At 54.4% G+C, this 27,068-nt stretch overlaps 1 protein-coding gene across 3 annotated transcripts; it reads left to right on the forward strand.

The window, feature by feature from the left end:
- Positions 1 to 138: 138 nt before the first annotated feature.
- CAD (carbamoyl-phosphate synthetase 2, aspartate transcarbamylase, and dihydroorotase) lies at positions 139 to 26,813 on the forward strand. 3 transcript variants are annotated; one of them, XM_070428877.1, is made up of 44 exons: positions 139 to 372; positions 612 to 751; positions 3,200 to 3,329; positions 4,716 to 4,858; positions 5,023 to 5,164; positions 5,359 to 5,530; positions 5,733 to 5,918; positions 6,100 to 6,212; positions 7,884 to 8,029; positions 8,283 to 8,414; positions 8,526 to 8,759; positions 8,893 to 9,114; positions 9,289 to 9,477; positions 9,963 to 10,087; positions 10,253 to 10,383; positions 14,007 to 14,119; positions 14,538 to 14,782; positions 14,995 to 15,241; positions 15,607 to 15,705; positions 15,890 to 16,114; positions 16,194 to 16,376; positions 16,571 to 16,789; positions 17,062 to 17,229; positions 17,810 to 17,992; positions 18,078 to 18,182; positions 18,808 to 19,047; positions 19,288 to 19,369; positions 19,650 to 19,816; positions 19,954 to 20,118; positions 20,260 to 20,391; positions 20,565 to 20,766; positions 21,125 to 21,315; positions 21,417 to 21,557; positions 21,745 to 21,846; positions 22,227 to 22,323; positions 22,943 to 22,987; positions 23,089 to 23,261; positions 23,366 to 23,428; positions 23,900 to 24,112; positions 24,213 to 24,338; positions 24,509 to 24,664; positions 24,750 to 24,851; positions 25,047 to 25,141; positions 25,249 to 26,813. In XM_070428877.1, exons 1-44 carry the CDS (start codon positions 291 to 293, stop codon positions 25,358 to 25,360), a joined length of 6,678 nt encoding a protein of 2,225 aa, XP_070284978.1. In that variant the 5' UTR covers positions 139 to 290; the 3' UTR covers positions 25,361 to 26,813. The 3 variants fall into 3 exon arrangements, with proteins under 3 accessions (XP_070284978.1, XP_070284979.1, XP_070284980.1); XM_070428878.1 differs by having other exon boundaries at positions 23,092 to 23,261; XM_070428879.1 differs by lacking the exon at positions 24,509 to 24,664.
- The last annotated feature ends 255 nt before the right edge of the window (positions 26,814 to 27,068 follow it).

Below are 27,068 nucleotides of genomic sequence, written 5' to 3' on the forward strand. Positions count from 1 at the left end.
TTTCTCCAGGCTCAGCGCCAGGTAGTCCGACGCCTGTGACCTCGCCGCCGCCCTGGCCCCGCCCCTTACGTGCCGGCCCCGCCCCTCACGCCGCCCGCTTCCCGCGCCGCCGCAGTCCGCCGCCTCCCGGCACTCCTGGGGCTTCTGTCGCCGCGCACTGTCTCCAGCCGGGCGCGCCGCTAGCCACGTGTACCTACTCCGGGCTCCCGGTCCTCACGTGGCCCCAGCATCGGCGGAAACTTGCTGTGCTTCCAGCTCTCGGAGTGCCCACGGCTCGGAGCTCCGTTCCCATGGCGACCCTGGTGTTGGAGGATGGGTTGGTCCTGCGGGGTCAGCCCTTTGGGGCAGCTGTGTCGACTGCCGGGGAAGTGGGTAAGCAAGCCCGGTCCGGCTGCCGATCTCGTCCCACTCTCTGCCGCCTTTCTCTGCCCGGTCTGCCCTGGCCAGACCCCGCCATTTTCCCGCCGACACAACCCCACCCCCACCCCCCCTTCGGCGCCCAAGTGCCCAGCCCAGCCCCCTCCATCTCACGGTCACTAGGGCATTCTCGCGGAGTGGGGCAGTGTGCCCACGGGGCCCTCCTGAGCCCCAGCCCTGCCTCTTCCTTGCAGTGTTTCAAACCGGCATGGTCGGCTACCCCGAAGCCCTCACAGACCCATCCTACAAGGCACAGATCTTAGTGCTGACATATCCTCTGATCGGCAACTATGGCATCCCCCCAGATGAAGCGGATGAGTTCGGTCTCAGCAAGGTAACCACACCCAGTGCCTAGGGGCAGTATTTCTCGAACTTGTTTTGTCATGATTCCAGGCTTCCTGAGCCTCAGTTCTTCATTTGCCTTCCACTTGGGAGAGGGAACTCTAGGTGAGGGGCATGTTATTCCTCCAAAGGACCACGTCTCATCACAAGCCTATGACTACACTGCATTCTAGTTTACAGTGCAGTATCTTGGTTAACATGTCCATCTCCAGTTTTGTCAACTGTAAACACACTCACAAAATTGATTGTATAAACCTGCAAAATTGAGGCCCTGACAGAACCAGGGTAAGGCCTCCTAGAGCCACCGGGTCACCACGGATGCTTTTCAGTCACATGTGTTGTGAACACACTTGTCCATGTGCAGACTGGTCTTCCTGGACACTCAGGGTTCTGCCAAACTATCCTTCAAATCCCTAAGTAACAAGCTCCATACCCATCTTTCTTTAAAAAACTTCCACTAAGCAGAGGTAATTTGAATATGCAACTCCCTCCCACATAAATGACCCGTTTCTCTAGTTATTACATGCTTATCTGTTAGATAACACATTTCTGTTATCTTTTATGTATATAATCAATCCCCTGTGAAGGAGGAGGGTATAATCATGCCTAGGTATATTCCCTGAACCTTTATCTTTATTTAGTAAGGTATTGTGCACCCACCTCTTACACTATTTTTATCACACTGTGTAATTGTAATCTTGTTTATTTACATGTTACCTTGTTAATTTTCATGCCCCTAAGTAACAAATTAACATTGTGACCATACGGACCTTGTCTTTTTTCATGCTCACTGCCCCTCCCCCAGCTCTCAGTAAATGTTTATTGGCTACTATCATGTATCAGTCACCTTGTTTTTGAGTTCACAGTTCTGTGAAAAAGACACAAACTTGTTTTTTTGTTGTTTGTTTGTTTTTTAAATGTATTTTTATTGATTTCAGAGAGGAAGGGAGAGGGAGAGATAGAAACATCAGTGATGAGAGACAATCATTGATCAGCTGCCTCCTGCACGCCTCCCACAGGGGATTGTGCCCACAACCCGGGCATGTGCCCTGACTGGGAATCGAACCATGACCTCCTGGTTCATAGGTGGATGCTCAACCATGAGCTACTCCAGCCGGGCCACAAACTTGTTTTTTCCTGATTCCAGGCTTCCTGAGCCTCAGTTCTTCATTTGCCTTCCACTTGGGAGAGGGAACTCTAGGTGAGAGACATGTTATTCCTCCAAAGGACCACGTCTCATCACAAACCTATAAACACACTGCATTCTAGTTTTCAAGGCAGTATCTTGGTTAACATGTCCATCACCAGCTTTGTCAACTGTAAACACACTGACAACATTGATTTTATAAACCTGCAAAATTGAGGTTTTATGTAAAAAGAACAGTGGAAATGATGTGAGCCTACTGAGCTCTAAGGAGGAGGCACAAGCTGCAGTGGGTGACTGGGGGTCGCTTCACAGAAAAGGGGATTTGTGATCTCAGTTTTGGGTAAAAGAAAAGGAAGGAGGAAGGAAAATATCATTTTCAGTTTTTGAAAAAATGTATTTTTGCCCTGACCAGTTTGGCTCAGTGGATAGAGCGTCGGCCTGTGGACTGAAGGGTCCCAGGTTTGATTCCGGTCAAGGGCATGTACCTTGGTTGTGGGCACATCCCCAGTAGGGGGTGTGCAGGAGGCAGCTGATCGATGTTTCTCTCTCATCGATGTTTCTTTTTTATTTTTTTTAATATATTTTATTGTTTTTTTACAGAGAGGAAGGGAGGGGGATAGAGAGTTAGAAACATTGATGAGAGATAAACATCGATCAGCTGCCTCCTGCACACCCCCCACTGGGGATGTGCCTGCAACCAAGGTACATGTCCCTGACCAGAATCAAACCTGGGACACTTCAGTTCGCAGGCCGACGCTCTATCCACTGAGCCAAACCAGTCAGGGCCTCTCATCGATGTTTCTAACTCTCTATCCCTCTCCCTTCCTCTCTGTAAAAAATCAATTTTAAAAAAATGTATTTTTATTGATTTCAGAGAGGAAGGGGGAGAGAGAGAGAGAGAGAGAGAAACATCAATGATGAGAGAGAATCATTATTTGGCTGCCTCCTGCACGCCCCCTATTGGGGATTGAGCCCACAACCCAGGCATGTTCCCTTGAGCAGAATTGAACCTGGGACCCTTCCGTTGCAGACCCACGCTCTATCCACTGAGCCAAACAATCTAGGGCTCATTTTCAATTATTAATCAGGCACCTTGGGCCCATGTGTTCAGTGTTTCATATGGGGGGTAGCACTGCTGGTAAAGGGCAAAAGCATGAGGGGCTTGGTGTGTTTAAGGAGGGATAGGTCGTTCGGTGTGGCTGAAGCACGGGGTTCATGCCACACAATGGGAAAAGACGACACAGCGAGGTCTAAGGCCCTGGGCTCCTCACGATCTCTTCCTTCCATCAACAGTGGTTTGAATCCTCGGGGATCCACGTGGCAGGATTGGTGGTGGGAGAGTGCTGCCCCACCCCTAGCCACTGGAGTTCCATCTGCACCCTTCACGAGTGGCTGCAGCAGCATGGCATACCTGGCCTGCAAGGTATAGTGCAAGCACAAGTGTGGTTGGGCAGAGGACTGGTGCCTCGATGGGAAGAATCAAGAGAAGATCTCTGTGCACTACTGGGACTTGAGTTCAAGGCTGTGATAGAATCTGATTTGAATGTTAGATTGGGTTCTGGAGCAAGGAACTGAGCGCTTCTCACATGGAAAATTTCAAACATACAAAAGGAAAGAATAGCATATAATTAACCCCCAGCTTCCATAGCCACCAACTCAGGGCTAAACTTATTTCATCACCATTACTGTAACCCCCAGATTATTATTATTTTTTAATATATGTTTTATTGATTTCAGAGAAGAAAGGAGAGCGGGAGAGAGAGAAACATTAATGATGAGAGAGAATCATTGCTTGGCTGCCTCTTGCACACTCCCCCGTGGGGATGCAACCCGGGCATGTGCCCTGACCGGGAATCAAACTATGACCTCCTGGTTCAATCACTGAGGGAAGCCAGCTGGGTACCCCCGGATTTTTTTGTTTGTTTGTTTAACGAGAGTTTTATTAGGGTCTCCATACAAATAAGTCAGGTCATAGTTGGGGCAGGAAGCACATACAACTCAAAAGCCGAACTGAAAAGTTTAGTGAAGGGACTAACTACTCCAAGGAGAGAGCAGGTTCATGAAACCTAACAGGAGATGGCCCAGAGCCCTGAGAATAGCAGTACAACGTTCTAGCGGCAAACAGTTACCAGAAGCCAAAGAGAGTACCTGCAGGAAAGGGGTCCCTGACGGGAGCATGGCCACAAGTCACCCCCGGATTTTTTAAAGCTTATCTCAGATATTGTATCACTTATCCATAAATATTTAAGTATCTATGAAAAAGGAAATCCTTTTAAAACATGACCGCAATAACATCATACATTCTAAAAAGTAACAGTAATTCCTTAATATCAAATATCCAGTCGAGGTTTACAATTTTCCCAGTTAGCTAAGTTATTTTTTTCATTGTTTCTTTGAATCTGAATCTAAACAAGATGGGTACATTGCATTTGATTATATCTTTTTAATCTATGGGCCTTGTAACCTATTTGACAGAAACAGGTCAGTTTTTCTTTAGAGTATCCCAGTCTGCATTTTGTCGATTACATTCCCGTTGTATCATTTAGCAAGTTCTTTTTCTATAAACAGATAAGTCTTGATTGTATTTTCTGTAAACAAATAGATCTGGAATCATGGTATAGTTCAGATGTGAGATTCGTGGCGAGAATACTGGCTGGTAGTGTGATTCCATCAGGGTGGCTTAGGACTTGGGTGCCCATAGACCAGCTGTGTGTGACTGGGCTCTGGGATGGAAGCTCTCCGGGAAGCCTTAACCTCACGCACGGCTGAGCTGGGGGAGGGGAGCTCTCAGAGTGTGCTGCTTTGACAGGAGTGGACACGCGGGAGCTGACTAAGAAGTTGCGAGAGCAGGGGTCTCTGCTGGGGAAGCTGGTCCAGGATGGGACAGATCCTTCAGCCCTGCCATTCTTGGACCCCAATGCCCGCCCCCTGGTGCCGGAGGTCTCCATTAAGGTACAGTGGGCGAGTGTTGCAAGCTGTAGCACAGTAATTACAGTCTGTCCATAACCATGGGGAGCACTTGAGGTAGTCAGAAGAGGCCTCAACGTGAGGGGGTTGGTGTGTGCCTATCTATACCCACTGGTCACAGCTGTCAGCCGTTGCCCTTTCTTTCTCAGGCTCCACAGGTATTCAATACAGGGGGTACCCCTCGCATTCTGGCTTTGGACTGTGGCCTGAAGTATAATCAGATCCGATGCTTGTGCCAGCGTGGGGCCGAGGTCACTGTGGTCCCCTGGGACCATGCACTGGACAGCCACGGTGAGTAGCTGGGGTCTTTGTAGGACCACAGACACACGGTACGTGTGGAAGATCTGTCCCTTGGTCTAACTGCTAAAGCCAACATGAGTTGCAGGGAAGACAATGGAGATAAGGGCTTGTGCTCTAATGGTAAGGCTGCAAGTGTGTCTCTAGTTGAATACTGGTTATGACGCCATCTTTTCTGCCCATTCCAGAATATGAGGGTCTCTTCCTGAGTAACGGCCCTGGAGATCCTGCCTCCTATCCCAGAGTGATATCCGCGCTGAGCCGTGTCTTATCGGAGCCTAATCCCCGGCCTGTCTTCGGGATCTGCCTGGGACACCAGCTGTTGGCCTTAGCCATTGGGGCCAAGACTTACAAGATGAGGTGGGATTTATGGGGAGAGGAAGAGCCTGCACTACTGACAGGAGGGGTGGGGAGTCTTGGGAGAGGGCCTAGAGTTGGTGTTTATTCGTGTTGAAATAGAGCAGGAGCTGGTGAGAGTCCTGAGAGTAATGAGAGCTGGGTTTGGTCCAGAGGTGAAGGGAGGGTGAAAGGGGCCTGTGACCCAGCATGCTTCCATCCCCAGGTATGGGAACCGAGGCCACAACCAGCCATGCTTGCTGGCGGGCTCTGGGCGCTGCTTCCTGACATCCCAGAACCATGGGTTTGCTGTGGAAACAGACTCCCTGCCGGCAGGCTGGCTTCCTCTCTTCACCAACGCCAATGACCATTCCAATGAGGGCATCGTCCACGACAGCCTGCCCTTCTTCAGGTGAGCCTGGGTGCTTCTGGCAGGGACTGATGTGTACAGCTTGGAAGCCCCCTGGGACTTGAAGGTCCAAAAGTAAAGCGTGATCGCAGGCCCCAGGCATCTATCCCACTCCCCACCTCCGAGGCTGCCGCTGCCCCGGCCAGTGAAGGTGACAGGTTTCGTGGTCCAATCTCTTCACCAGTGTCCAGTTTCACCCAGAGCACCACGCTGGCCCTTCAGATATGGAGCTCCTTTTTGATATCTTTCTGGAAACTGTGAAAGAAGCCAACACTGGAAACCCTGGGGGCCAGACAGGTAAGCACCTGAGAAGAACTGGGTTGTGGAACCAAGAACAGGGCTGGCTCTAGGGTGGACGTACCCCAGGAAACGGGTACATGTTTGGCAGGTTAAGGAGGTGGGGTGGGAAAGCACCCAAACCAAGATGATTTATTTATTCTTCTGTTGAAAGCAGCTCCTGACACGAGTCCTGGGTTCTGGTTCTCTCTTTTTTTTTTTTTAATATATTTTATTGATTTTTTACAGAGAGGAAGGGAGAGAGACAGAGAGTCAGAAACATCGATGAGAGAGAAACATCGATCAGCTGCCTCCTGCACATCTCCCAGTGGGGATGTGCCCGCAACCCAGGTACATGCCCCTGACCGGAATCGAACCTGGGACCCCTCAGTCCGCAGGCCGACGCTGTATCCACTGAGCCAAACCGGTTTCGGCTCTGGTTCTCTTTTTTATTTTAGCGAGTAGAAGGGAGAGGAATAGAGAAATGGAAACACTGATATGATGTGAGAGCAGACACCAATGGCTGCCTCCTGCACGCCACCCACTGGGGATCAAGCCTGCAACCCGGGCATGTGCCCTGACCAGGAATGGAACCGTGACCTCCTGGTTCATAGGTCAACGCTCAGTCACTGAGCCACACCGGCCAGGCTCTTGCGGTGGTTGTTCTCACCTGAGGATATTTTTTCCATTGATCTTTAGAGAGAGTGGAAGGGAGGGGTAGAGACAGAGAGAGAGACGTCGGATGTGAGAGAGACACATCAGTTGGTTGCCTCCCGCACACGCCCCAAACAGGGCCAGGAATTGAGCCCATGACCCTTCGGTCCACGGTGGGTGCTCCAACCACTGAGTCAAACTGGCTAGGGCTGGGTTCTGGTTCTGACTCTGCCATTCACTAGAGCAGTGGTTCCCAATCTTTTTTTGGCCATGCCCCACCTAAGCATCTCTAAAATCCTGATGCCCCCCCCCGCCCCATGACATATAATTCTTATTCAAAAAGTGAGTTCCTGTTCACGTGGAGGGAGCCTAAAAGGCTATTAACTTGGTCTAAGCAAGCTTTCAAAGAACATGGCACCCATGAAAGAGAAAAATACAAGAATGAAAGGACAGTTGAAGTATTGAGGAAGAAATCACTAAGGAGTTGTTAAAAAAAATAATAATATGAAGTGATAGGAAGAAATGGCAAATAGCCCAACCAGCTTGGCTCAGTGAATAGAGCGTCAGCCTGCAGACTGACGGGTCCCAGGTTCGATTCCAGTCAAGGGCATGTACCTTGGTGGCAGGCACATTCCCAGTAGGGAGTGTGCAGGAGGCAGCTGATCAATGTTTCTAACTCTCTCTCCCTCTCCCTTCCTCTCTGTAAAAAATCAATAAAATATATATTTAAAAATCTTTAAAAAATGGCAAAGTTTCAAACAGAATTGAAATGCATAAATATGTCAATACATATTTATATACTGTATATAAGGCCCCTAGATCCCTAAGAAATGCAAAAAATTCACTGTTAATAACTCATTCTCGAATTGCCCCCCTTAAAAATCAGATTGCCTCCTGTGGGGCGTGTGCCCCACGTTGGGAACCACTGCATTAGAGTCATTACTTGTTCTGGATTCTTCTGTGAAATGAGGGGGTTAATCCAGATGATTCCTCTCAGGTCTCACTTAGTTCTGTCCATGACTCGCTTTGTTTCCACAGTTCGAGCGCGGCTGGCTGAGCGCCTGTGCCTGCCAGGGGCTCCCAGCCCAGGCTCTGGGCTTCCCCCACCACGGAAGGTCCTGATCCTGGGCTCGGGGGGCCTCTCCATTGGCCAGGCCGGCGAGTTTGACTACTCAGGTTCTCAGGTAAGTCATGTCCACATGCCCCTCTGGGTGTGTGAGCCTCAGCAATGGCTAGAGTCTTGAGGAGAAAGGCGGAGGCTGAACCTTGGTTGTGGGGAGGAAATGAAGGAGGAAGTTAGGGAACGTGGGAGAGGTGAGGTGCTGAGGAGGAGGAGTTGGCTGTCAGGGGCTAAGAGTACAGGGAGGAAAGAAGACGGAGACTGCTTACAGCCTTGCTTCGGCAGTCGAGGTGGACGTGCCACTTTTGTCTCCCTAGGCAATCAAGGCCCTGAAGGAGGAAAACATCCAGACGTTGCTGATCAACCCCAACATTGCCACCGTGCAGACCTCCCAGGGGCTGGCCGACAAGGTCTATTTCCTTCCCATAACACCTCACTACGTCACCCAGGTACGACGGGGGTGAGGCTGGACTGAGGAGGCACACTGGGTTTCTGAACTCCTTTGATCCATTTCCTAACGGCAAGGTCCTAATGCCTGTTACCCCTCTCTCCTTCCTCAGGTGATCCGTAATGAGCGCCCAGATGGCATATTGCTGACTTTTGGGGGCCAGACAGCTCTGAACTGTGGTGTGGAGCTGACCAAGGCTGGAGTGCTCGCTCGCTACGGGGTCCGGGTCCTGGGCACCCCCGTGGAGACCATTGAGCTGACTGAGGACCGGCGCGCGTTCGCCTCCAGGATGGCAGAGATTGGCGAGCACGTGGCCCCCAGTGAGGCAGCAAATTCTCTTGAACAGGTTTGAGAGGGGGCGGGAGGGAGGTAGAACGGTGTCGTTTTCTTTATATTTTCTTGTCTCTGTGTCCAGGAACTCTCTGTGCAGCCAGCAGTCAAGGCCTGACCTGTTGGTTTATCTCTTCTGCTCCCTGCAGGCCCAGGCAGCCGCTGAGCGACTGGGGTACCCTGTGCTGGTGCGGGCAGCCTTTGCCCTGGGTGGCCTGGGCTCTGGCTTTGCATCCAACAGGGAGGAGCTCTGTGCTCTCGTGGCCCCAGCTTTTGCCCATACCAGCCAGGTCCTGGTAGACAAGTCCCTGAAGGGATGGAAGGAGATTGAGTATGAGGTGGTGAGAGACGCCTATGGCAACTGTGTCACGGTGAGTAGACGGAGACAGGGTGGGAGCCGTGTCGGGCAGTACGAGCTCTTGTAAGAGCAGGGGCCGGGGCTCAGATCTTTGTGCGTTCAGTGTCCCTCAGAGCCAGGACGGGTACAGCCACCTGTCTTTCCGGCCCCCCTTGGCAGTGACCGCCATGGAACCCTCTCTTCACAGGTGTGTAACATGGAGAACTTGGACCCACTGGGCATCCACACTGGTGAGTCCATAGTGGTGGCTCCGAGCCAGACGCTGAATGACAGGGAGTACCAGCTACTGCGGCAGACGGCCATCAAAGTGACCCAGCACCTTGGCATCGTCGGGGAGTGCAATGTGCAGTATGCCCTGAACCCCGAGTCTGAGCAGGTGAGACTCTAGTTCCTGGAGCTGATATTCTAGCTATTGGATCTCCTTCTCCCCCCGGTTTTTTACAAATACATTTTTATTGATTCCCGAGAGGAAGAGAGAGAGAAACATCAGTGATGAGAGAGAATCGTTGATTGGCTGCTTCTTGCACGCCCCACACTGGGGATCAAGCCCGCAACCCCAGGCATGTGCCCTGACCGGGAATCGAACCGTGACCTCCTGGTTCATAGGTCGACACTCAGCCCCTGAGCCATGCTTGCCGGGCCCTCCTTCCAAAATTTTGAGGCCTCAAGGCCAAGAGGCCTTTTGGCCCTACAGACCCTGGAGTAGAAACTGGGATTGTCTTTGGTAGGGTTGGGCCTCGGCGGTAGGGGGCTGTTGCTACCCATCCCTTCGGGGAGGGCTTTATTTTCTTACCTTTCTGAGATCTCCTAGGTGGGCCTTCTAGGCCAGTTACCTGGTGACTCTGTTCTCCCTCTTTGCAGTATTATATCATCGAAGTGAATGCCAGGCTCTCTCGAAGCTCTGCTCTGGCCAGTAAGGCCACAGGCTATCCACTGGCCTATGTGGCCGCCAAGCTGGCGTTGGGCATCCCTCTGCCTGAGCTCAGGTACAAGGGTTGGGGCGAGATCAGGGAGGTAAAGAAAACTTTCAAGGACGGGGAGTATGAAAAGGACATTGGTCTGGAGGTATGGGGATGGAGAGAGCTACCTGGAGGCTCAGCTGGTATATCTCCCCCTCTGTCCTTCTGGCACCCCCACCCGATGGCTCCCAGGAACTCGGTGACAGGGGGAACAGCGGCCTTTGAGCCCAGCCTGGATTATTGTGTGGTGAAGATTCCTCGCTGGGACCTCAGCAAGTTCCTGCGCGTCAGCACAAAGATCGGAAGCTGCATGAAGAGCGTTGGTGAGACACGTCCGGAGACCCCTCCCCAGATCACCCCACGGGGTCCCACTGTCCCAAGAATCTGGAATGTCAGAGATAGTTCCCTGGCATGGCCTTTCAGCATCTCCATTAGCAGCTTTTGGGAATACAGTTCCTCAGAGCTAATAGGGACATTTCAAACTAAGAAAGGAGGTCTTGTTACTAGGAGTGGGGATCAAAGACATCTGGAAATCTATGTCAGAATACGCACACACACACACACACACACACACACACACACACACACCCAGACAGCAGGTCAGACTCTGTGGGAGGGGTGCTAGCCATCAGAGAATCCCATCTCTCATCTTACCATTGAGTAACTGAGGGGACCACGAAAAGAAAGTGTTGTGGCCGAATAGAGGGCAGAGCCAAGAACTGAAAACGACCTGCTTGCTGGCGTTCCTCTTACAGTGAGGCCGGTTCCGTGAAACTCCACCCACAGCATTTCATGGCATTTTGCCCACGGCCTTTAGGCTGTTAATGGCAGTGACTGTGCTAGTTTAAAACTGATGCTTAGGGCAAACACTGGCTGCTGTTTTTCTGTGAACCCTCTAAATCCACGTCAGCACAGTGATAGCCATTCTTTTTTTTTTTCTTTAAATATATTTTATTGATTTTAGAGAGGAAGGGAGAGGGTTAGTGGTCTGCAGACTGGAGGGTAGCCATTCTTTTGTTGTTGTTGGTTTGTTTTTTGTTTCAGAGAGGAAGGGAGAGGGGGAGAGAGGTAGAAACATCAGTGATGAGAGAGAATCATTGATCAGCTGCCTCCTGCACGCCCCCTACTGGGAATTGAGCCCGCAACCCAGGCATGTGCCCTTGACTAGAATTGAACCCGGGACCCTTCAGTCCACAGGCCGATAGATACTCTATCCATTGAGTCAAACCAGCTAAGGCAGTGGTGGCCATTCCTAGCACATCTCCTTTCCTGGGCCCTTTCTGCCATGGTCACTAAATGAGATTTTTTTTTTAACACAGTGTATAAGATGAGAGCAGGATTTCAGAGACCTTTTTCTTTTCTTTCTTTATTTCTTTTAATTTGTTTTTATTGACGTCAGAGAGAGGAAGGGAGAGAGAGATGGAAACATCAATGATGAGAGAGAATCATTGATCAGATGCATGCCCCTTACTGGAGATCGAGCCCTCAACTCAGGCATGTGCCCTGACCAGGAATTGAACTGTTACCTCCTGACTCATGGGTTGATGTTCAACCACAGGGCCACACTAGCCGGGCTCAGAGGCCTTTTCATAAAAAGAAGGAAATTTAGTGGTGAACAGTGAGTGGTCGGCCTCCGAGCGGTGGTAGGGCATGCTGGGATTGAGTTAATATGTTTTCTTATCGTGTCCTTTTAAGTCGCCTTAGGCTGTCCTCTAAGACACATCAGCCCACCAAGCACGTGTACGAACCAAAGCGCTACCAGCCTTTATTGTGTTCATATTCCCATTAAGAACAATAGTAGCCTTTACACAAGTTAAGTCTAAGCTCAGATATTATTTCAGAATTTTTAGAAATCTTACAAGACTGCCAAGTTGCTCCTTCTGGAGATGAATTTGTTATATGAAAATTATAGTAAACTTGGGAACAAAGCCATAATTAAATTGTGGCTAAAAGAAGTGGGTTGGAAATAGGACAATCAAAGATTGATTCCTAGATGAGGCATCTCAGAGTTTTATATCTATTCAAGTATTCTTGGAATGTGATCTTTGGTAACTTTTATTATACTAATAAGATACACCTGTCATTGAGAAATTAGAAAAGATAGTTTAACCAAAGAAGAATCACTTGTAATACTGTCACATAGAGATTAATTTGGGCACATATATGAGTCCAGGATTTTTCTAGGCCTGCAAGTATGAGTGTTGGGTTTTTCTTTTACCCAAGATAAAACTCTTATGATATAAACACATTACAAAGGAATTAAAATCACTTTTTTTTTTTTAAAATATATTTTATTGATTTTTTACAGAGAGGAAGGGAGAGAGAGATAGAGAGTTAGAAACATCGATGAGAGAGAAACATCGACCAGCTGCCTCCTGCACACTCCTTACTGGGGATGTGCCCGCAACCCAGGTACATGCCCTTGACTGGAATCGAACCTGGGACCTTTCAGTCCGCAGGCCGACGCTCTATCCACTGAGCCAAACCGGTTTCGGCTAAAATCACTTTTAATCCAGTTCCTTAACACTGCTACTAGTATCTTGGTGTTTTAAATTTTTTTCTAAAGAAGCAAATATTAGGATTGTAAATAAATACAGTTGGTAAGAAATACTTGAAAACCATGGAGTAAATTTTCAGAGGACATGAACAAAACCTTACAGAACAGGAAATCGGTAAACAAACGGGGCCGGGGAAGGAGGGGGAGCTCACTCTTAGTAATAAATAGAAATCTAGCCCTGGCCTCGTGGTTCAGTTGGTTGGAGTGTCCTCCCATACACCAAAAAGATTTTGGGTTCAATCTCCAGTCAGGGTGTGTACAGGAGGTAACTGATCAATGTTTCTCTCACACCAGTGTTTCTCTCTTTTCCTTTCTGTCTCTCCCTCTCCCTCCATTCCTCCCTTCTCTCCCTCTCTCTAAATCAATAAAAAGCATGTCCTCTGTTGGGGATTAAAATAAATAAATAAAAGCATCATCCTTGGGTGAGGATTTAAATAAATAGAAATCTAGTTAAATGAGATAATCTGCTTAACAAAAATTTTTTTGTGTTAATCCATCTGAGGATATTTTCCCATTGATTCTTAGAGAGAATGGAAGGGAGGGGGAGGGAGATAGAGAGAAACATCATTGGTTGCCTCCTGCATGAGTCCCAACCTGACCAGGGCGGAGATTCAGCCTGCAACCAAGGTACATGCCCTTGACTAGAATCAAACCCAGGACCCTTCAGTCCTCGGGCTGATGCTCTATTTACTGAGCCAAATCGGCTAGGGCTTAATAAAACTTGTTTTAAATGATGATACACATTTCTTAGAAGGTTGGTTAAACGTATACTTTGTATTATAAAGCACAAACTTTTATAAAGCAATTTATACTTAACAAGAGCCAGAAAATGTATCTTACCTGTTGCCCCTGCACTTCTGGAAATTTATCCTAAGGGACTAACCCAAAGCATAGAAAACAGCCCTTGCTGGGTAGTTCAGTTGGTTAGAGCATCATCCTGATACCCCAAGGTTGCAGGCTTGATCCCCGGTCAGGACATATGTAAGAACCAACCAATGAATGCATAAGTGGAACATCAATTTGAAAGAGAAACATTGACCGGCTACCCCTTACACGCCCCCTACCAGGGATTAAGCCCACAAACCTGGCACGTGACCTGACCAGGAATTGAAGCGGCAACCTTTTGGTGAATAGGATGTTCCCCAACCACCTGAGCGACAATGGCCAGGGCCCATTTTAGGCATTTGAATTCCATATTCACTAATAAAACATGAAAATCGTAGAGGGCAGAGCTGAAAGTTTAAGGTGTTTCAATAATGAAACACCATAAATCTCACCACCATGGGACCCGAGGACCTCCCGGAGGGGAGGGTTACTTGACTAAACCATAGACCTTCTGGGCAGCTCCCCGACCACCAGGCCCTCAGTCTTTCCATCCTGTGTCTCCAGGTGAAGTCATGGGCATTGGGCGTTCCTTCGAGGAGGCCTTCCAGAAGGCACTGCGCATGGTGGACGAGAACTGTATGGGCTTTGACCACACAGTAAAGCCAGTCAGTGACATGGTAAGTGGACGCTGCTGCTCTCTGTCCCCAGCCCAGGAGCCCATGACCAGCAATAGTAACAGCAGTCTTCAGTGGACACTGGCTGTGTTTTCACTTTGCTGAGGATTTGGGGATGTCATCTCATTTGTTCTATGAGGACGTATCAGACTTGGTTTGATAGAGGAGGACACAGACTTAGGGAGGTGGTTGAACTTGCTGGGCGCCGCCTTGGCAGGGAGGGGCAGGGCCAAGATCCATGTCCAGGTTTTCACGACTGCACAGCCTCTGCGCTGGCCTGCAGTTTCCTCTTCTAAGATGACAGTCATGCTCTCGGCTGTCTGAGGTGCCGACAGTAGATTGGGAACATTTTGCTTAACATCCTGCCATCTCCTGCCTCTGCACAATGCTTCGTACCCATCTGTCTGCCCTCTCCCATTAGGAGTTGGAGACGCCGACAGATAAGCGGATCTTTGTGGTGGCAGCTGCTCTGTGGGCTGGCTACTCGGTGGAGCGCCTGTACGAGCTCACACGCATCGACCGCTGGTTCCTGCACCGCATGAAGCGGATCATCGCACACGCCCAGCTGCTGGAGCAGCACCGTGGGCAGCCTTTGCCCCCACACCTGCTGCACCAGGCCAAGCGCCTTGGTTTCTCAGACAAGCAGATCGCCCTCGCGGTTCTCAGGTGAGGTGGCGGCGAGGGCCTCGGGCTGAGAAATGTGGGGCAGTGACCCTTGGTACCAGTGAGAGGCCCCCAGAAAGGGAGGGTGGGGGGCTTTGGCGGCCTCTGACCTTCCTTAGGGTATTTTCCTCTGTGACCCCTGCCCTGGGATCTTCCTCCGCTCCTCAGCCTGCACCGCTCGCCCAGGGCCTATGTTCCTGTCCTCTTTCCTTTAGCACAGAGCTGGCTGTCCGCAAGCTGCGGCAGGAGCTGGGGATCTGCCCGGCGGTGAAACAGATTGACACAGTGGCCGCTGAGTGGCCAGCGCAGACGAACTACCTGTACCTGACGTACTGGAGCACCACCCATGACCTCACCTTTCGGACGCCTCACGTCCTGGTCCTTGGCTCCGGCGTCTACCGTATCGGCTCCAGCGTCGAGTTCGACTGGTGTGCCGTGGGCTGCATCCAGCAGCTCCGCAAGGTCCGGGAGCTCGTCTCTCACACTGTTTTCCCTGCTGCTCTGTTCAGCTCCAGAGACTGCCTTCCACCCGTGCTCCATCCTGGCACTTCCTGTCAATTGCTACTCTTGGCATCAATTGTAGGGCTTTGGGTTGGAGCAAAGGTCCCCTGAGCCTGTCTTGTGCCCCACACAGGCATGTGTCTCCTTTCCAGCACTTGGTGCCACTTCTCAATACCTGCGGTGCCGGCCCCACCTCCCTCCCAGGGGGGTGAGCTGCGCGGTTACTGAGGAAGCTGAGGCGGTACTCTCCAGAGTAGGGGCTGTGGCTTAGTTTCTCCATCTCTTCCTCTCACCTGATTGCTAATCTCAGTCCCTCCCCGTTGCAGATGGGGTATAAGACCATCATGGTGAACTACAACCCGGAGACAGTCAGCACCGACTATGACATGTGTGACCGACTCTACTTTGATGAGATCTCTTTTGAGGTGAGAGGGATGCAGGCTCTCTCAGCCTGAGGGGCCGGGATCAAGTGGGAGCAGCTGGCCGACGTAAGATCCTTTGGAAGTTGTGGGATGTGAAGGGACGTGGTGGCGGGTGAGGAGCAGTGAGCCAGAGGCCGAGGCCCTGACCCCACTTGTCCCCACCGCCATTTCTCCTCCTGCCCTGTAGGTGGTGATGGACATCTATGAGCTGGAGAGCCCCGAAGGCGTGATCCTCTCCATGGGAGGGCAGCTGCCCAACAACATGGCCATGGCTTTGCATCGGCAGCAGTGCCGGGTGCTGGGCACCTCCCCTGAAGCCATCGACTCGGCTGAGAACCGTTTCAAGTTCTCCCGGCTCCTTGATACCATTGGCATCAGCCAGCCTCAGTGGAGGGAGCTGAGTGACCTGGAGGTGGGCTGGGACCTGGTGGGAGGCTGGAGGATGGCATGGGTGAGTGCGACCAACCGAGCTAAGCTCCCTGCACCCTTAGTCTGCTCGCCAGTTCTGCCAGACGGTGGGGTACCCCTGCGTGGTGCGCCCCTCCTATGTGCTGAGTGGCGCTGCTATGAACGTGGCCTACACTGATGGGGACCTGGAGCGCTTCCTGAGCAGCGCAGCAGCCGTCTCCAAGGAGCACCCTGTGGTCATCTCCAAGTTCATCCAGGAGGCCAAGGTAGGCTGCAGACAAAGAAGTCTCTGAGGGCAGCCCCTCTCTGGTCCTGCAGACGTTCATAGGCACCGTGGGCTGGGAAGGCTGGGTTGCACCAGGGCTCTTAAAACAAGGGAGCACCTGGGGCAAGTGGGAGAAGACAGTGGTCCTTGCTCTACCTCACATTGCCCTGCGCACACACACGTCCCCTCCCCCAGGAGATTGACGTGGACGCTGTGGCCTGTGATGGTGTGGTGGCAGCCATCGCCATCTCAGAGCATGTGGAGAATGCAGGCGTGCACTCCGGGGATGCCACGCTGGTGACCCCACCACAAGACATCACTGCCAAAACCCTGGAGCGGATCCAGGCCATTGTGCATGCCGTGGGCCAGGAGCTGCAGGTCACGGGACCCTTCAATCTGCAGCTGATTGCCAAGGTAGGGGGAGAGGGGGTTAAAGGAAGGGACGAAAGGGCCACAGTGCCTCCTCGTTCTGTGCTGGCCCCAGTGCCAGGGAGCTCAGCCCTCTCTCCGGCCCTCGTGAAAGTAGGCACGAAGGCTGGAGGGACGGGAGGTGACTCGGACCCACAGTGTCAGGGTTTCTGACCTGGTTGATTCCTCACAGAAATAAGTGAGGGGATGAGTCGAGGTCAGGGAGGTACGTCCGCAATCCCAGCCTGGGAAGGCCTGACCGTTCTTCTCTGCCCCAGGACGACCAGCTGAAAGTCATCGAATGCAACGTGCGTGTCTCGCGCTCCTTTCCCTTCGTCTCCAAGACACTGGGCGTAGACCTGGTAGCCTTAGCCACGCGGGTCATCATGGGGGAAGAAGTGGAGCCTGTGGGGCTCATGACTGGCTCTGGAGTCGTGGGGGTCAAGGTAAGGAGGATCGGCACCCTGAGGTTCGCAGGCAGCAGCCGGAGGCAGGGGGAGAGAGTTCCCTCACGTGCACGTTGTCAGTCAGCATGTAAACCCAACACCTGCTGTGGGCAGGCGTTGCTCGGCCATGGAGCGATGAGGTGGCCTCTGTCCCTTAGGAGCTTTCACTCTAATGGGAGGCGAGAGAAGTTGGGTCCAAAACAGCTTGTTTATAGGACAGTTTCTAATAGGCCTACATAGTAGAGATATGAAAAATGCTAAAGGAGTTTGCAGACAGCAGGTACCACTTCCAAAAAGGGTGGCCTGGGACGGCTTCAGAGGCACGGTGGCACTTGAACTAGGCCTGGAAGGACGGTTGGCTGTTTGATTTGCAGAGCTTGTCCAAGGCCAGGGGACAGCCGAGGGAAGGCCCAGGTGTGCTGGGGAGGCAGCTGGTGGTGGGTGTAGGGCACACGTGGAGCAGCAGCAGGCAGGCTAACCCCGCTGTTTGGATGGGACCCAGGGGAGGGTCTGTGGCTGCCTCTCCCACTGTGGGGAGGTGGCCTCTCGCCCTGGCCTCTCTCACCTCCTGCTCCCTCAGGTGCCCCAGTTTTCCTTCTCCCGCCTGGCGGGTGCTGACGTGGTGTTGGGTGTGGAAATGACCAGCACCGGGGAAGTGGCTGGCTTTGGGGAGAGCCGCTGTGAGGCCTACCTCAAGGCCATGCTCAGCACTGGCTTTAAGATCCCCAAGAAGAACATCCTGCTGACCATTGGCAGCTATAAGGTACAGAACTGGGGGTGGGGGTGGATGGCCTGGCCTTGAAGTGGGAGACTGGAGAGCATAACCTCATCTTCCTCTGCTTGGTCAGAACAAGAGTGAGCTGCTCCCAACTGTGCGGCTGCTGGAGAGCCTGGGCTACAGCCTCTATGCCAGTCTGGGCACTGCCGACTTCTACACCGAGCACGGGGTCAAGGTACAGCCTCCACGGCCTCCCCACACTGCCCTGCAAGGGTTCGAAAGCACCAAAGAATTCTTTCCCTCTTCCCCTGCTTTTATTATTATTGTACAAATCACGTATATTCCATTCAGAGAAAGTAGAATATGCAGAAAAGAAAAAAGAAAAAAGCCCCGAGAGTTCTCTACCACTGTTAACATCTCTATAGAAGCCTAAGCTACTGTTAAGGCTGGACAACCGGACCAGCTGGTAGCTGTTACATGCACTGACCACCAGGGGGCAGATGCTCAACACAGGAGCTGCCACAGCCAACCTCCCCCTGACCGTCTAGCCCAGATCAGCCTGATCGCCAGCCAGGCTGAGGGACCCCACCCGAGCATGAATTCATGCACCAGGCATCTAGTTCTAATATATTTCCTCCCAGAATTTTATCTGTGTGTGTGTGTAGGCTCATCCTGCAGAGTCCTTCATTGCAAGTTTAGATGTCTTCCCTGTCAAGAAATAGACTGCCACTAGCAAATAGAGGCGGCCCTGGTCCCCACCCAGTCTTCTCATGGGCTCGCAGGCCTCCTCCCCTCCCTTCAGGCCGGCCTTCCTGACCCTGCCAGGCTCAGATTGGCCCTGCCCTGTCTCTGGGCCCCAGGTAACAGCTGTGGACTGGCACTTTGAGGAGGCCGTCGATGGTGAGTGTCCACCACAGCGAAGCATCTTGGAGCAGCTGGCAGAGAATCACTTTGAGCTGGTGATTAACCTGTCCATGCGTGGAGCTGGGGGCCGCCGTCTGTCTTCCTTCGTCACCAAGGGCTACCGTACCCGACGTCTGGCCGCTGACTTCTCTGTGCCCCTCATCATTGACATCAAATGCACCAAACTGTTTGTGGAGGTAACAGACCTGGGTGCAGGGAGGGAGCCAGCCAGTGCTAATGGGGGAGGAGGGAGAAGTGAGCAGTCGTGGGTTGGGAAATCTCAATATGAAGCAGCCACGCCAATAATCCGACTTTGTGGCTGCAGAGAGAGAAGGTGAAGATAGAGAGGCAGGAGCCTGGTTTATGGGAAACCCAGTCCCTACCTACAACTCCCAGGAAGCCCTTAAGTCAGAGCTGACCGTGGTTTTCATCTGCAGGCCCTGGGCCAGATCGGGCCAGTCCCTCCCATGAAGGTGCATGTTGACTGCATGACCTCCCAAAAGCTTGTGCGGCTACCTGGTACGTGCAGCTCAGGAGGATCTGGCTCTGGCCGCTGGGAACAGCTGTCAGAGACCCTGGTGTGGTGGGGAATGGCCGAGGGCCCACCTCTGCCCTGGACTGCACAGCGTGGACGCCCCGAATCTTGGTCACTCTGAGCTCCTTCACTCCCCAGTCCACAGTGCCCTTGATTGAGTTACCTCCCATCTCTCGCTTTCATTTTCCTGCCGCCCCAGTCACTTCCTGGATGCCCTTCATGTATGAATCTTCCTCTGATCTTACCGCCTCCCCATTCTCCCAGGACTGATTGATGTGCACGTGCACCTGCGGGAACCAGGTGGCACACACAAGGAGGATTTTGCCTCGGGCACAGCTGCCGCCCTGGCTGGAGGTGTCACCATGGTGTGTGCCATGCCTAATACCCGGCCCCCCATCATCGATGCCCCCGCTCTGGCCCTGGCCCAGAAGGTGAGCTCTTGCACCCCTGCTTCATGGTGACCCACGTGTCCCCACCAGCCTCCCCCTGCCCCTCCCCAGGGGCCCAGGCCACTGGTGCCAGACTGGCATGGGTGCGCTGGGCCCTTATCTCATATTGTCCTCCCCAGCTGGCAGAGGCTGGTGCCCGCTGTGACTTTGCCTTATTCCTGGGAGCCTCGTCGGAAAATGCAGGGACCCTGGGCCCGGTGGCTGGGTCTGCTGCAGGGCTGAAGCTCTACCTCAACGAGACCTTCTCCGAGCTGCGGCTGGACAGCGTGGACCAATGGATGGAGGTAGGGAGTGGGCAGTGGGGGGCGGCAGCCAGACAATCCCTGCTGGCTGGAGAGCCCCACAAAGTGGGCCAACAGCAGTGAGGAGCCAAGAGAGCTCTGTGAGGGCTCCAGGCTCTCCCAGAAAATCCTTTCTGCCCCCAGCATTTCGAGACGTGGCCACCCCACCTTCCCATCGTGGCCCACGCAGAGCGGCAGAGCGTGGCTGCCGTCCTCATGGTGGCTCAGCTGACCCAGCGCTCGGTGCACATCTGTCACGTGGCACGGAAGGAGGAGGTGAGGCACCAGGAGGTCAGGGGAGTCCTTGGGGGCAGTGAGGGTCCGAGGAGCCTGGAGCTGGACCCTCAGCTTGTCCGCCCCATAACTTTCAAGAAGGGATGTTGGCCTCGGGGCTTGTGGGGCAGGGCGTCGGGAGAGGCCTCCTCTGCATTTCCGTGCTCTCCCCCCAGATCCTGCTGATTAAAGCCGCCAAGGCCCGGGGGCTGCCCGTGACCTGTGAGGTGGCGCCCCACCATCTGTTCCTGAGCCGAGACGACCTGGAGCGCCTGGGGCCTGGGAAGGGGGAGGTCCGGCCGGAGCTGGGCTCCCGGCAGGACGTGGAGGCCCTGTGGGAGAACATGGCCGTCATCGACTGCTTCGCCTCAGACCACGGTGAGCGGGCCCGCAGTGTGCCTCCTCTGCCCAGCAGGGCCCGTGCCCAGCTCAGGGGATCTGGGCCAGGCCCCTGGCCCCACGAAGACTGGGGCTTGATCTGTGCAGTGCCCCAGCCCCTATACAGTGCCGGGTGCGTGGTGGGTGCTTGGTAAACGTTCAGTGAAAGAATGAACAAGGACATAAGTAAAATGGTACACGAGAGACCATGGGGAGGGGTGGGCCCCAGAAGATGGCAGTCGTTCCTGTTCACCATTTCCCGATCCCCAGAGAAGAGAGTGCCGGGAGGGAGGCGGCAGTCCTGGCGTGGCTCCCCGAGGTGGAGGTGACAGGTGCTGAGGGTCTGCCCTTTCTCCAGCCCCCCACACCTTGGAGGAGAAGTGTGGGCCCCGGCCGCCCCCTGGCTTCCCCGGGCTGGAGACCATGCTGCCATTGCTGCTGACGGCTGTGAGCGAGGGCCGGCTCAGTCTGGACGACCTGCTGCAGCGCCTGCACCACAACCCTCGGCGGATCTTTCATCTGCCCCCACAGGAGGACACCTACGTGGAGGTGGGGGATGGCGGGATGCGGCCCAGAGCGGCGGGGGCCTCTCCAACCCTGGGCTTCTCCCGTGGGTGGTCTTTCCCTTGCTTCACTCTTGACTCCGGCAGGTGGATCTGGAGCATGAATGGACAGTCCCCAGCCACATGCCCTTCTCCAAGGCCCACTGGACACCCTTTGAGGGGCAGAAGGTGAAGGGCACCGTGCGACGTGTGGTCCTACGAGGAGAGGTTGCCTATATTGATGGGCAGGTACGTGTGTGGCCGGTGCCCAATCCCAGTTGTGTCATTTCATCCCACCCAGCACATCTGTGCTGCCCACTACCCCTCCAGCTGCCCTGGTTCAGTCCCCCAGGGCACTTTTTCTCCTTGCTGGCATCATTCCTTCAATCCCAGTCGGGCTCTCTTCTCATTCCCCGCCCCTGCCTCCTGCCTGCAGGTTCTGGTGCCCCCGGGCTACGGACAGGATGTTCGAAAGTGGCCTCAGGGAGCCGTTCCCCAGCTCACGCCCTCAGCCCCTGCCACCAGCGAGGTCAACACGGTACACACACAGCTGGACTGGGGGGAGTCTGGGAGTGGCAGCCAGGGCTGGGGTTTCAGGGTGGAAGGCTCTTTACTTGACAGTTAAGATCCCCACCACCTGCTTCTATCTGCTGCAGACCACAGAATTAACTGTCAGTTTAGGAGGTTGCCTGTGGGAAACACGGACCCATTAACCAGAGATCTCGGGGGCGGTGGTGGGGCCAGCACGCGCTTCTAGAAAGCAGAGTGTCTGCCCTGCTGCGGACAGCACCGTGCTCGGGGAGGTCCTGGAGAATGGAGTCCATGTGGACACTGAGCAGTTGGCTTTTCATGATGGGGTGAACTTGAAGGGGCTGGGTCAGTGGTTTTTCAAACACGAGACCAGTGTTTGCTCTGCAGACGCCTGAAAGGCCCCGCCGGGGCATCCCAGGGCTTCCCGACGGCCGCTTCCACCTGCCGCCCCGAATCCACCGAGCCTCGGACCCAGGTCTGCCAGGTAAGAGGCCTATCTATCATTAGGGTGCGCCACCTGGACGTGGAGATGTGGGGTAGCCCCTCTCCCCTGCGCCCCCAGTATCCCGGATGCACCAGGGGCCTGGGAGCTGATCCAGGCCCTCCCCTCCCCGCACCTCATCGCTATCTCCTTACCCCGTCCTTCCTGCCACCCCCTCATCCTAGTCTGACCCACTGTACCAACCTTTGCCTAAATCACTCTGCCCAGCGTCAGGTAGGCCCCCACAGCTTCTTCTCACAGGCCCTTTTTGTTGTGGGCAGCTGCATTCCTGCGCCTGGGAACTGGGATCCCACAGGGCAGCAGAGCGTGGGGTAAATCCAGGGGGTGATGTGAGCCTGGCCGTTCCCTTCCCTAGGATCCCTTTGCCACTTGGGAGGGCCCGGGGGGGTTGGGGGCCACTGCTCATCTACAGCAGCCCCATGGGAAATCACGTGTGCCCCCAGAGCTGCTAGTCCTTTGCCCTCCCCTAACCTGCTGGAGCTACTGTGGTGTGAGTCAGTTTAACACAGACTCTGTCATTCAGAGTCCGGGTGGGAGGGGGAGGGGAGGTCTTCTCAGCCCTCACCCCCAGGCTTACATCTGTGCTGTTGCCTGTTTGCAGCCGAGGAGCCAAAGGAGAAGGTGTCTCGGAAGGCGGCTGAGCCAGGTGAGAGCCCCCCTCCCCCCGACACACTCGCCTCGGGGACCTCTGATCCGGCCTGGCAGGAGGGACACTCTGACCAGCCTCTTCTGCCCCGTCCCTCACAGCAGAGCTGATGGGAACCCTTGATGGCACCTGCTACCCTCCACCACCAGTACCTAGACAGGCATCACCCCAGAACCTGGGGACCCCTGGCCTGCTGCACCCCCAGACCTCACCCCTGCTACACTCATTAGTGGGCCAACATATCCTGTCCGTCCAGCAGTTCACCAAGGACCAGGTGCCTGGGGGCGGGGGACCGGGGCACCAGAGCGAAAGGATCTGGCAGCTTGGGGCCGGGACCTCCAGGCGCTGCCCTCCCAGCTGACTCCGGATCTTTCTTAGATGTCTCACCTGTTCAATGTGGCGCGCACGATGCAGAAAAAGCGGAGCCTCGACATCCTCAAGGTCAGGGTCGGGCCGTGGGCTGAGGATCCTGGCCCCAGTCAGCAGGGCTGTGCAGTGGTCAGGGGGGCCTCCCTCCCCTGCTGTAAGCCCCTCGTGTGAGTCCGAACCTCCCTCTCACTCAGCTTTCTCTGCTGGGAGGGCCTGCTGCTCCAGGTCCCATGTCCTCCTGTCAGCATGCAGCTGACGCGCGAAGCCCTGAGCATCAGCCCGCTCACCTGGTCCCTTGGTCTGTGCTGATGGACTCGTGGGGGAGAGCTGGGATGTTTCCTTTTCTCCGGAGAATGTGTCTCATTCAGATGCTTAGCAATGGCTTTTGGAGGCAGAGCCTTTAGCTCAGCATGACACAGATGGTGGCATTCGTGGGGAGGGTGGGGGGGGAGGGGTCCTCGCAGACTCCCTTGTGTAAGCTGCGGAGAGGCAGCCTGTGTGTGCCCTGAGAGGAGCACACACGTACACATCCCTCTCCCCCAGGGGAAGGTGATGGCCTCCATGTTCTACGAGGTGAGCACGAGGACCAGCAGCTCCTTTGCAGCAGCCATGGCCCGGCTGGGGGGCTCTGTGCTCAGCTTCTCAGAAGCCACATCCTCCGTCCAGAAGGGTGAATCCCTGGCCGACTCCGTGCAGACCATGAGCTGCTACGCCGACGTCGTGGTGCTTCGGCACCCCCAGCCCGGAGCCGTGGAGGTGAGGCGCCTGGGCTCCTGTGCCCGGGACCCAGGGAGGGCGGGGCTGAGGCTGGGAGACGCAGAGGGCAGGACTCTCCTCCCTTGTGCCGTTTTCACAGCTGGCAGCCAAGCACTGCCGGAGGCCAGTGATCAACGCTGGGGATGGGGTTGGAGAGCATCCCACCCAGGCCCTGCTGGACATCTTCACCATCCAGGAGGAGCTTGGCACTGTCAACGGCATGACGGTGAGGGGGGGCCTGCCCAGGGAGGCCCGGCGAGGGAGGCGGTGGGAAGTCGCTCCTTGACCCCGGGCATGCTGCATCAAGGAGGCCCACATGCGGGCCAAGGCCAAAGCTCTGAAATGGGAAGGGGTGCTCAGTATGGGGGCCCTCTTGTGACGGGGTTCCTCCCCTAGATCACGATGGTGGGGGACCTGAAGCATGGGCGCACAGTGCACTCCCTGGCTTGCCTGCTCACCCAGTACCGAGTCAGCCTGCGCTATGTGGCGCCGCCCGGCCTGTGCATGCCGCCCGACGTGTGGGCCTTCGTGGCCTCCCGTGGCACCAAGCAGGTGAGGCCCCGGGAGGCCCTGGGGGGCCGGGGTCAGGCAGGCAGACCCGGCCCTGCATTCACCCCGCCTCGGCCTTGCCCTTCAGGAGAAGTTTGAGAGCATCGAGGCGGCGCTGCCCGACACCGACGTGCTGTACATGACGAGGATCCAGAAGGAGCGCTTCGCCTCTGCCCAGGAGTATGAAGCTGTGAGTGCCGGGGCTGGTGCACCGGGCACCCCGACAACAGGCCAGGGGGGTGGGGGGAGTGGGGAGGCTCCTGGAGCTTGGTCAGCGCCCTGGGTGTGGTCACGTCGTGTGGGTTTGGTGGGGACCTGGGGGAGCCGGGGCTGTGGTCTCATGCCCCCTGCCTTGAGGTGCTGACAGGGCCCCCGTCTGTCTCAGTGCTTCGGCCAGTTCATCCTCACTCCCCACATCATGACCCGGGCCAAGAAGAAGATGGTGGTGATGCACCCCATGCCCCGCGTCAATGAGATCAGGTGACGTGACCACAGAGTGGAGGCTCCCCTGGGGGCTGGCTGGGGGGCCCACTGAGGCCTGGCTAGGCCATCGCGGGCTTTGTGGTGACTCTCGCCTTCTCTCGCAGCGTGGAGGTGGACTCGGACCCCCGAGCAGCCTACTTCCGCCAGGCCGAGAACGGCATGTACATACGCATGGCTCTGTTAGCCACCGTGCTGGGCGTGCTGGGCCGCTTGTAGGACCCCGCTCCTCAGCCTCCGGCCCAACTGCTGGGCACGGAATCCGGTGCCCCCCACGGGGGCCGCACACGCCGATGCTCTGGGGTATCCAGGTAGCTCCCGTGCTCATATGCACACATGTGCAGACCACACTCCTGGTATTGGACTGGACGGAGCTCTGCAGCACAGGGGTTAAACTGTCTCCCGCTTGCACCTCAATTCTGTACAGTTTTTCTACTGACTTAATAAATAGCTTAGCTGCCTCTAGTCCTGCTTCCTTGCATGTCTTTTGGCTTCAGCATAGGATGCCAAGTGTAATAAGCAGAGCTTTCTTCCAGAAAATGAGAACGGCAGGCTCCTGCTCGAGCCAGGGCTGAGCAGCCAAGTTCCGCATTATCGGAGCCATGGCTCTTTGGGGTCTGGGCAGGAACATGCTGTTCTGTTGGAGACCTGAGCCACACGGATGTATGTCAGCCCTCCTTCCTCAGTTAAGTTGCACTCCAAGTCCTGACATGAGTCCTGGTGAAAGAAGGCTGAGCAGCCTGGCTGGTGAGGTTCATGATCCTGTAGGCCTCTTCTCTCCTCTGCCTGGTTGGTCCTTCAGTAGCTAAGGCGGCCACTGATCCTCACACCTCGCCTGGAAGTTCTCAAGCTGCCAGCACTGCTGGGAGCCCCTCCTGTCTGTTATCCATGGGAGCCTCTGCCTGACCTGGGACTTTTCAGACTGGACTAGGGACAGAGGGACAGACGTCCTGCAGGGCTGAGGGGCACTCTGGCTGCGAAACCCTGGGGTAGGGGACAGGTGCAGTAGCTCATGCGTCTGCAGGTTAGGGCCTCCCTGGATCTTTCAGCGTGTGAGCTGTTCCATCCCAGGAACTTCAGTAGCATTCGGGACATGTCTTGATCCCACAGACTCACTGAGCGCCCTCTGGGTACAAAGCACCACGCACGATGGGAGTACAGGGACAAACAAGATAGTTCTGCCCTCGGTTTTGAAGCCTCGGGTGGCACGGCATTAGGCACGCGTTGGTTGAACACGTTTGCACGAGATGGCCCAAACATCACGCAGTGATGGCTCCAGCGTCACCCAGGAAGAGCCTGCTTCATGCAAAGAGCTAGTGGCATGTTTCAGCGGTAGGAAAGGAGAAGGAAATCTTTTTTTTTTTTAAAGAGTGAACAAGAACTTAACACATTTTTTGTTTGGTTTTTGGTTTTTGGTTAATCCTCACCCAAGGATATTTTTTCCATTGATTTTTAGAGTGGAAGGAGGAGGAGAGAGAGAGAAACATCGATGTAAGAGAGACACATCGAGTGGTTGCCTCCTGCACGTGCCCCAACCAGCGCCAGGAATCAAACCCACAACCCTTCAGGCTGCAGGCTCTAACCCAGTGGTTTTCAACCTTCCTAATGCCATGACCCTTTAATACAGTTCCTCATGTTGTGGTGACCCCCAATTTCATTGTTACAAATTGAACATAATTAAAGCATAGTGATTAATCACAAAAACAATATGTAATTATATATGTGTTTTCCGATAGTCTTAGGCGACCCCTGTGAAAGGGTCGTTCGACCCCCAGGTTGAGAACCGCTGCTCTAACCACTGAGCAACTGGCTAGGGCAACACATTGTTTAATCTCATGCCAACTTTTCAACTGTTTCTGCAGATGCAGAAATTGTTACTGCGTGGCTTACCAGTCACATGGCTAGGGTTCACAACAGGACTACTAAC

Source organism: Myotis yumanensis, unplaced genomic scaffold (genome assembly GCF_028538775.1).
Source record: "Myotis yumanensis isolate MYYU_CA2020_CCGP unplaced genomic scaffold, mMyoYum1.0.hap1 SCAF_11, whole genome shotgun sequence".
Lineage (NCBI taxonomy): Eukaryota > Metazoa > Chordata > Mammalia > Chiroptera > Vespertilionidae > Myotis > Myotis yumanensis.

Coding starts and splice junctions, on each gene's coding strand:
- CAD (XM_070428877.1), top strand. CDS start 291: ATGGCGACCCTGGTGTTGGAGGATGGGTTGGTCCTGCGGGGTCAGCCC. Junction 21,558..21,744: donor TTGCCTATATTGATGGGCAG/GTACGTGTGTGG, acceptor TCCTGCCTGCAG/GTTCTGGTGCCCCCGGGCTA. Junction 24,339..24,508: donor GCACTGTCAACGGCATGACG/GTGAGGGGGGGC, acceptor TTCCTCCCCTAG/ATCACGATGGTGGGGGACCT.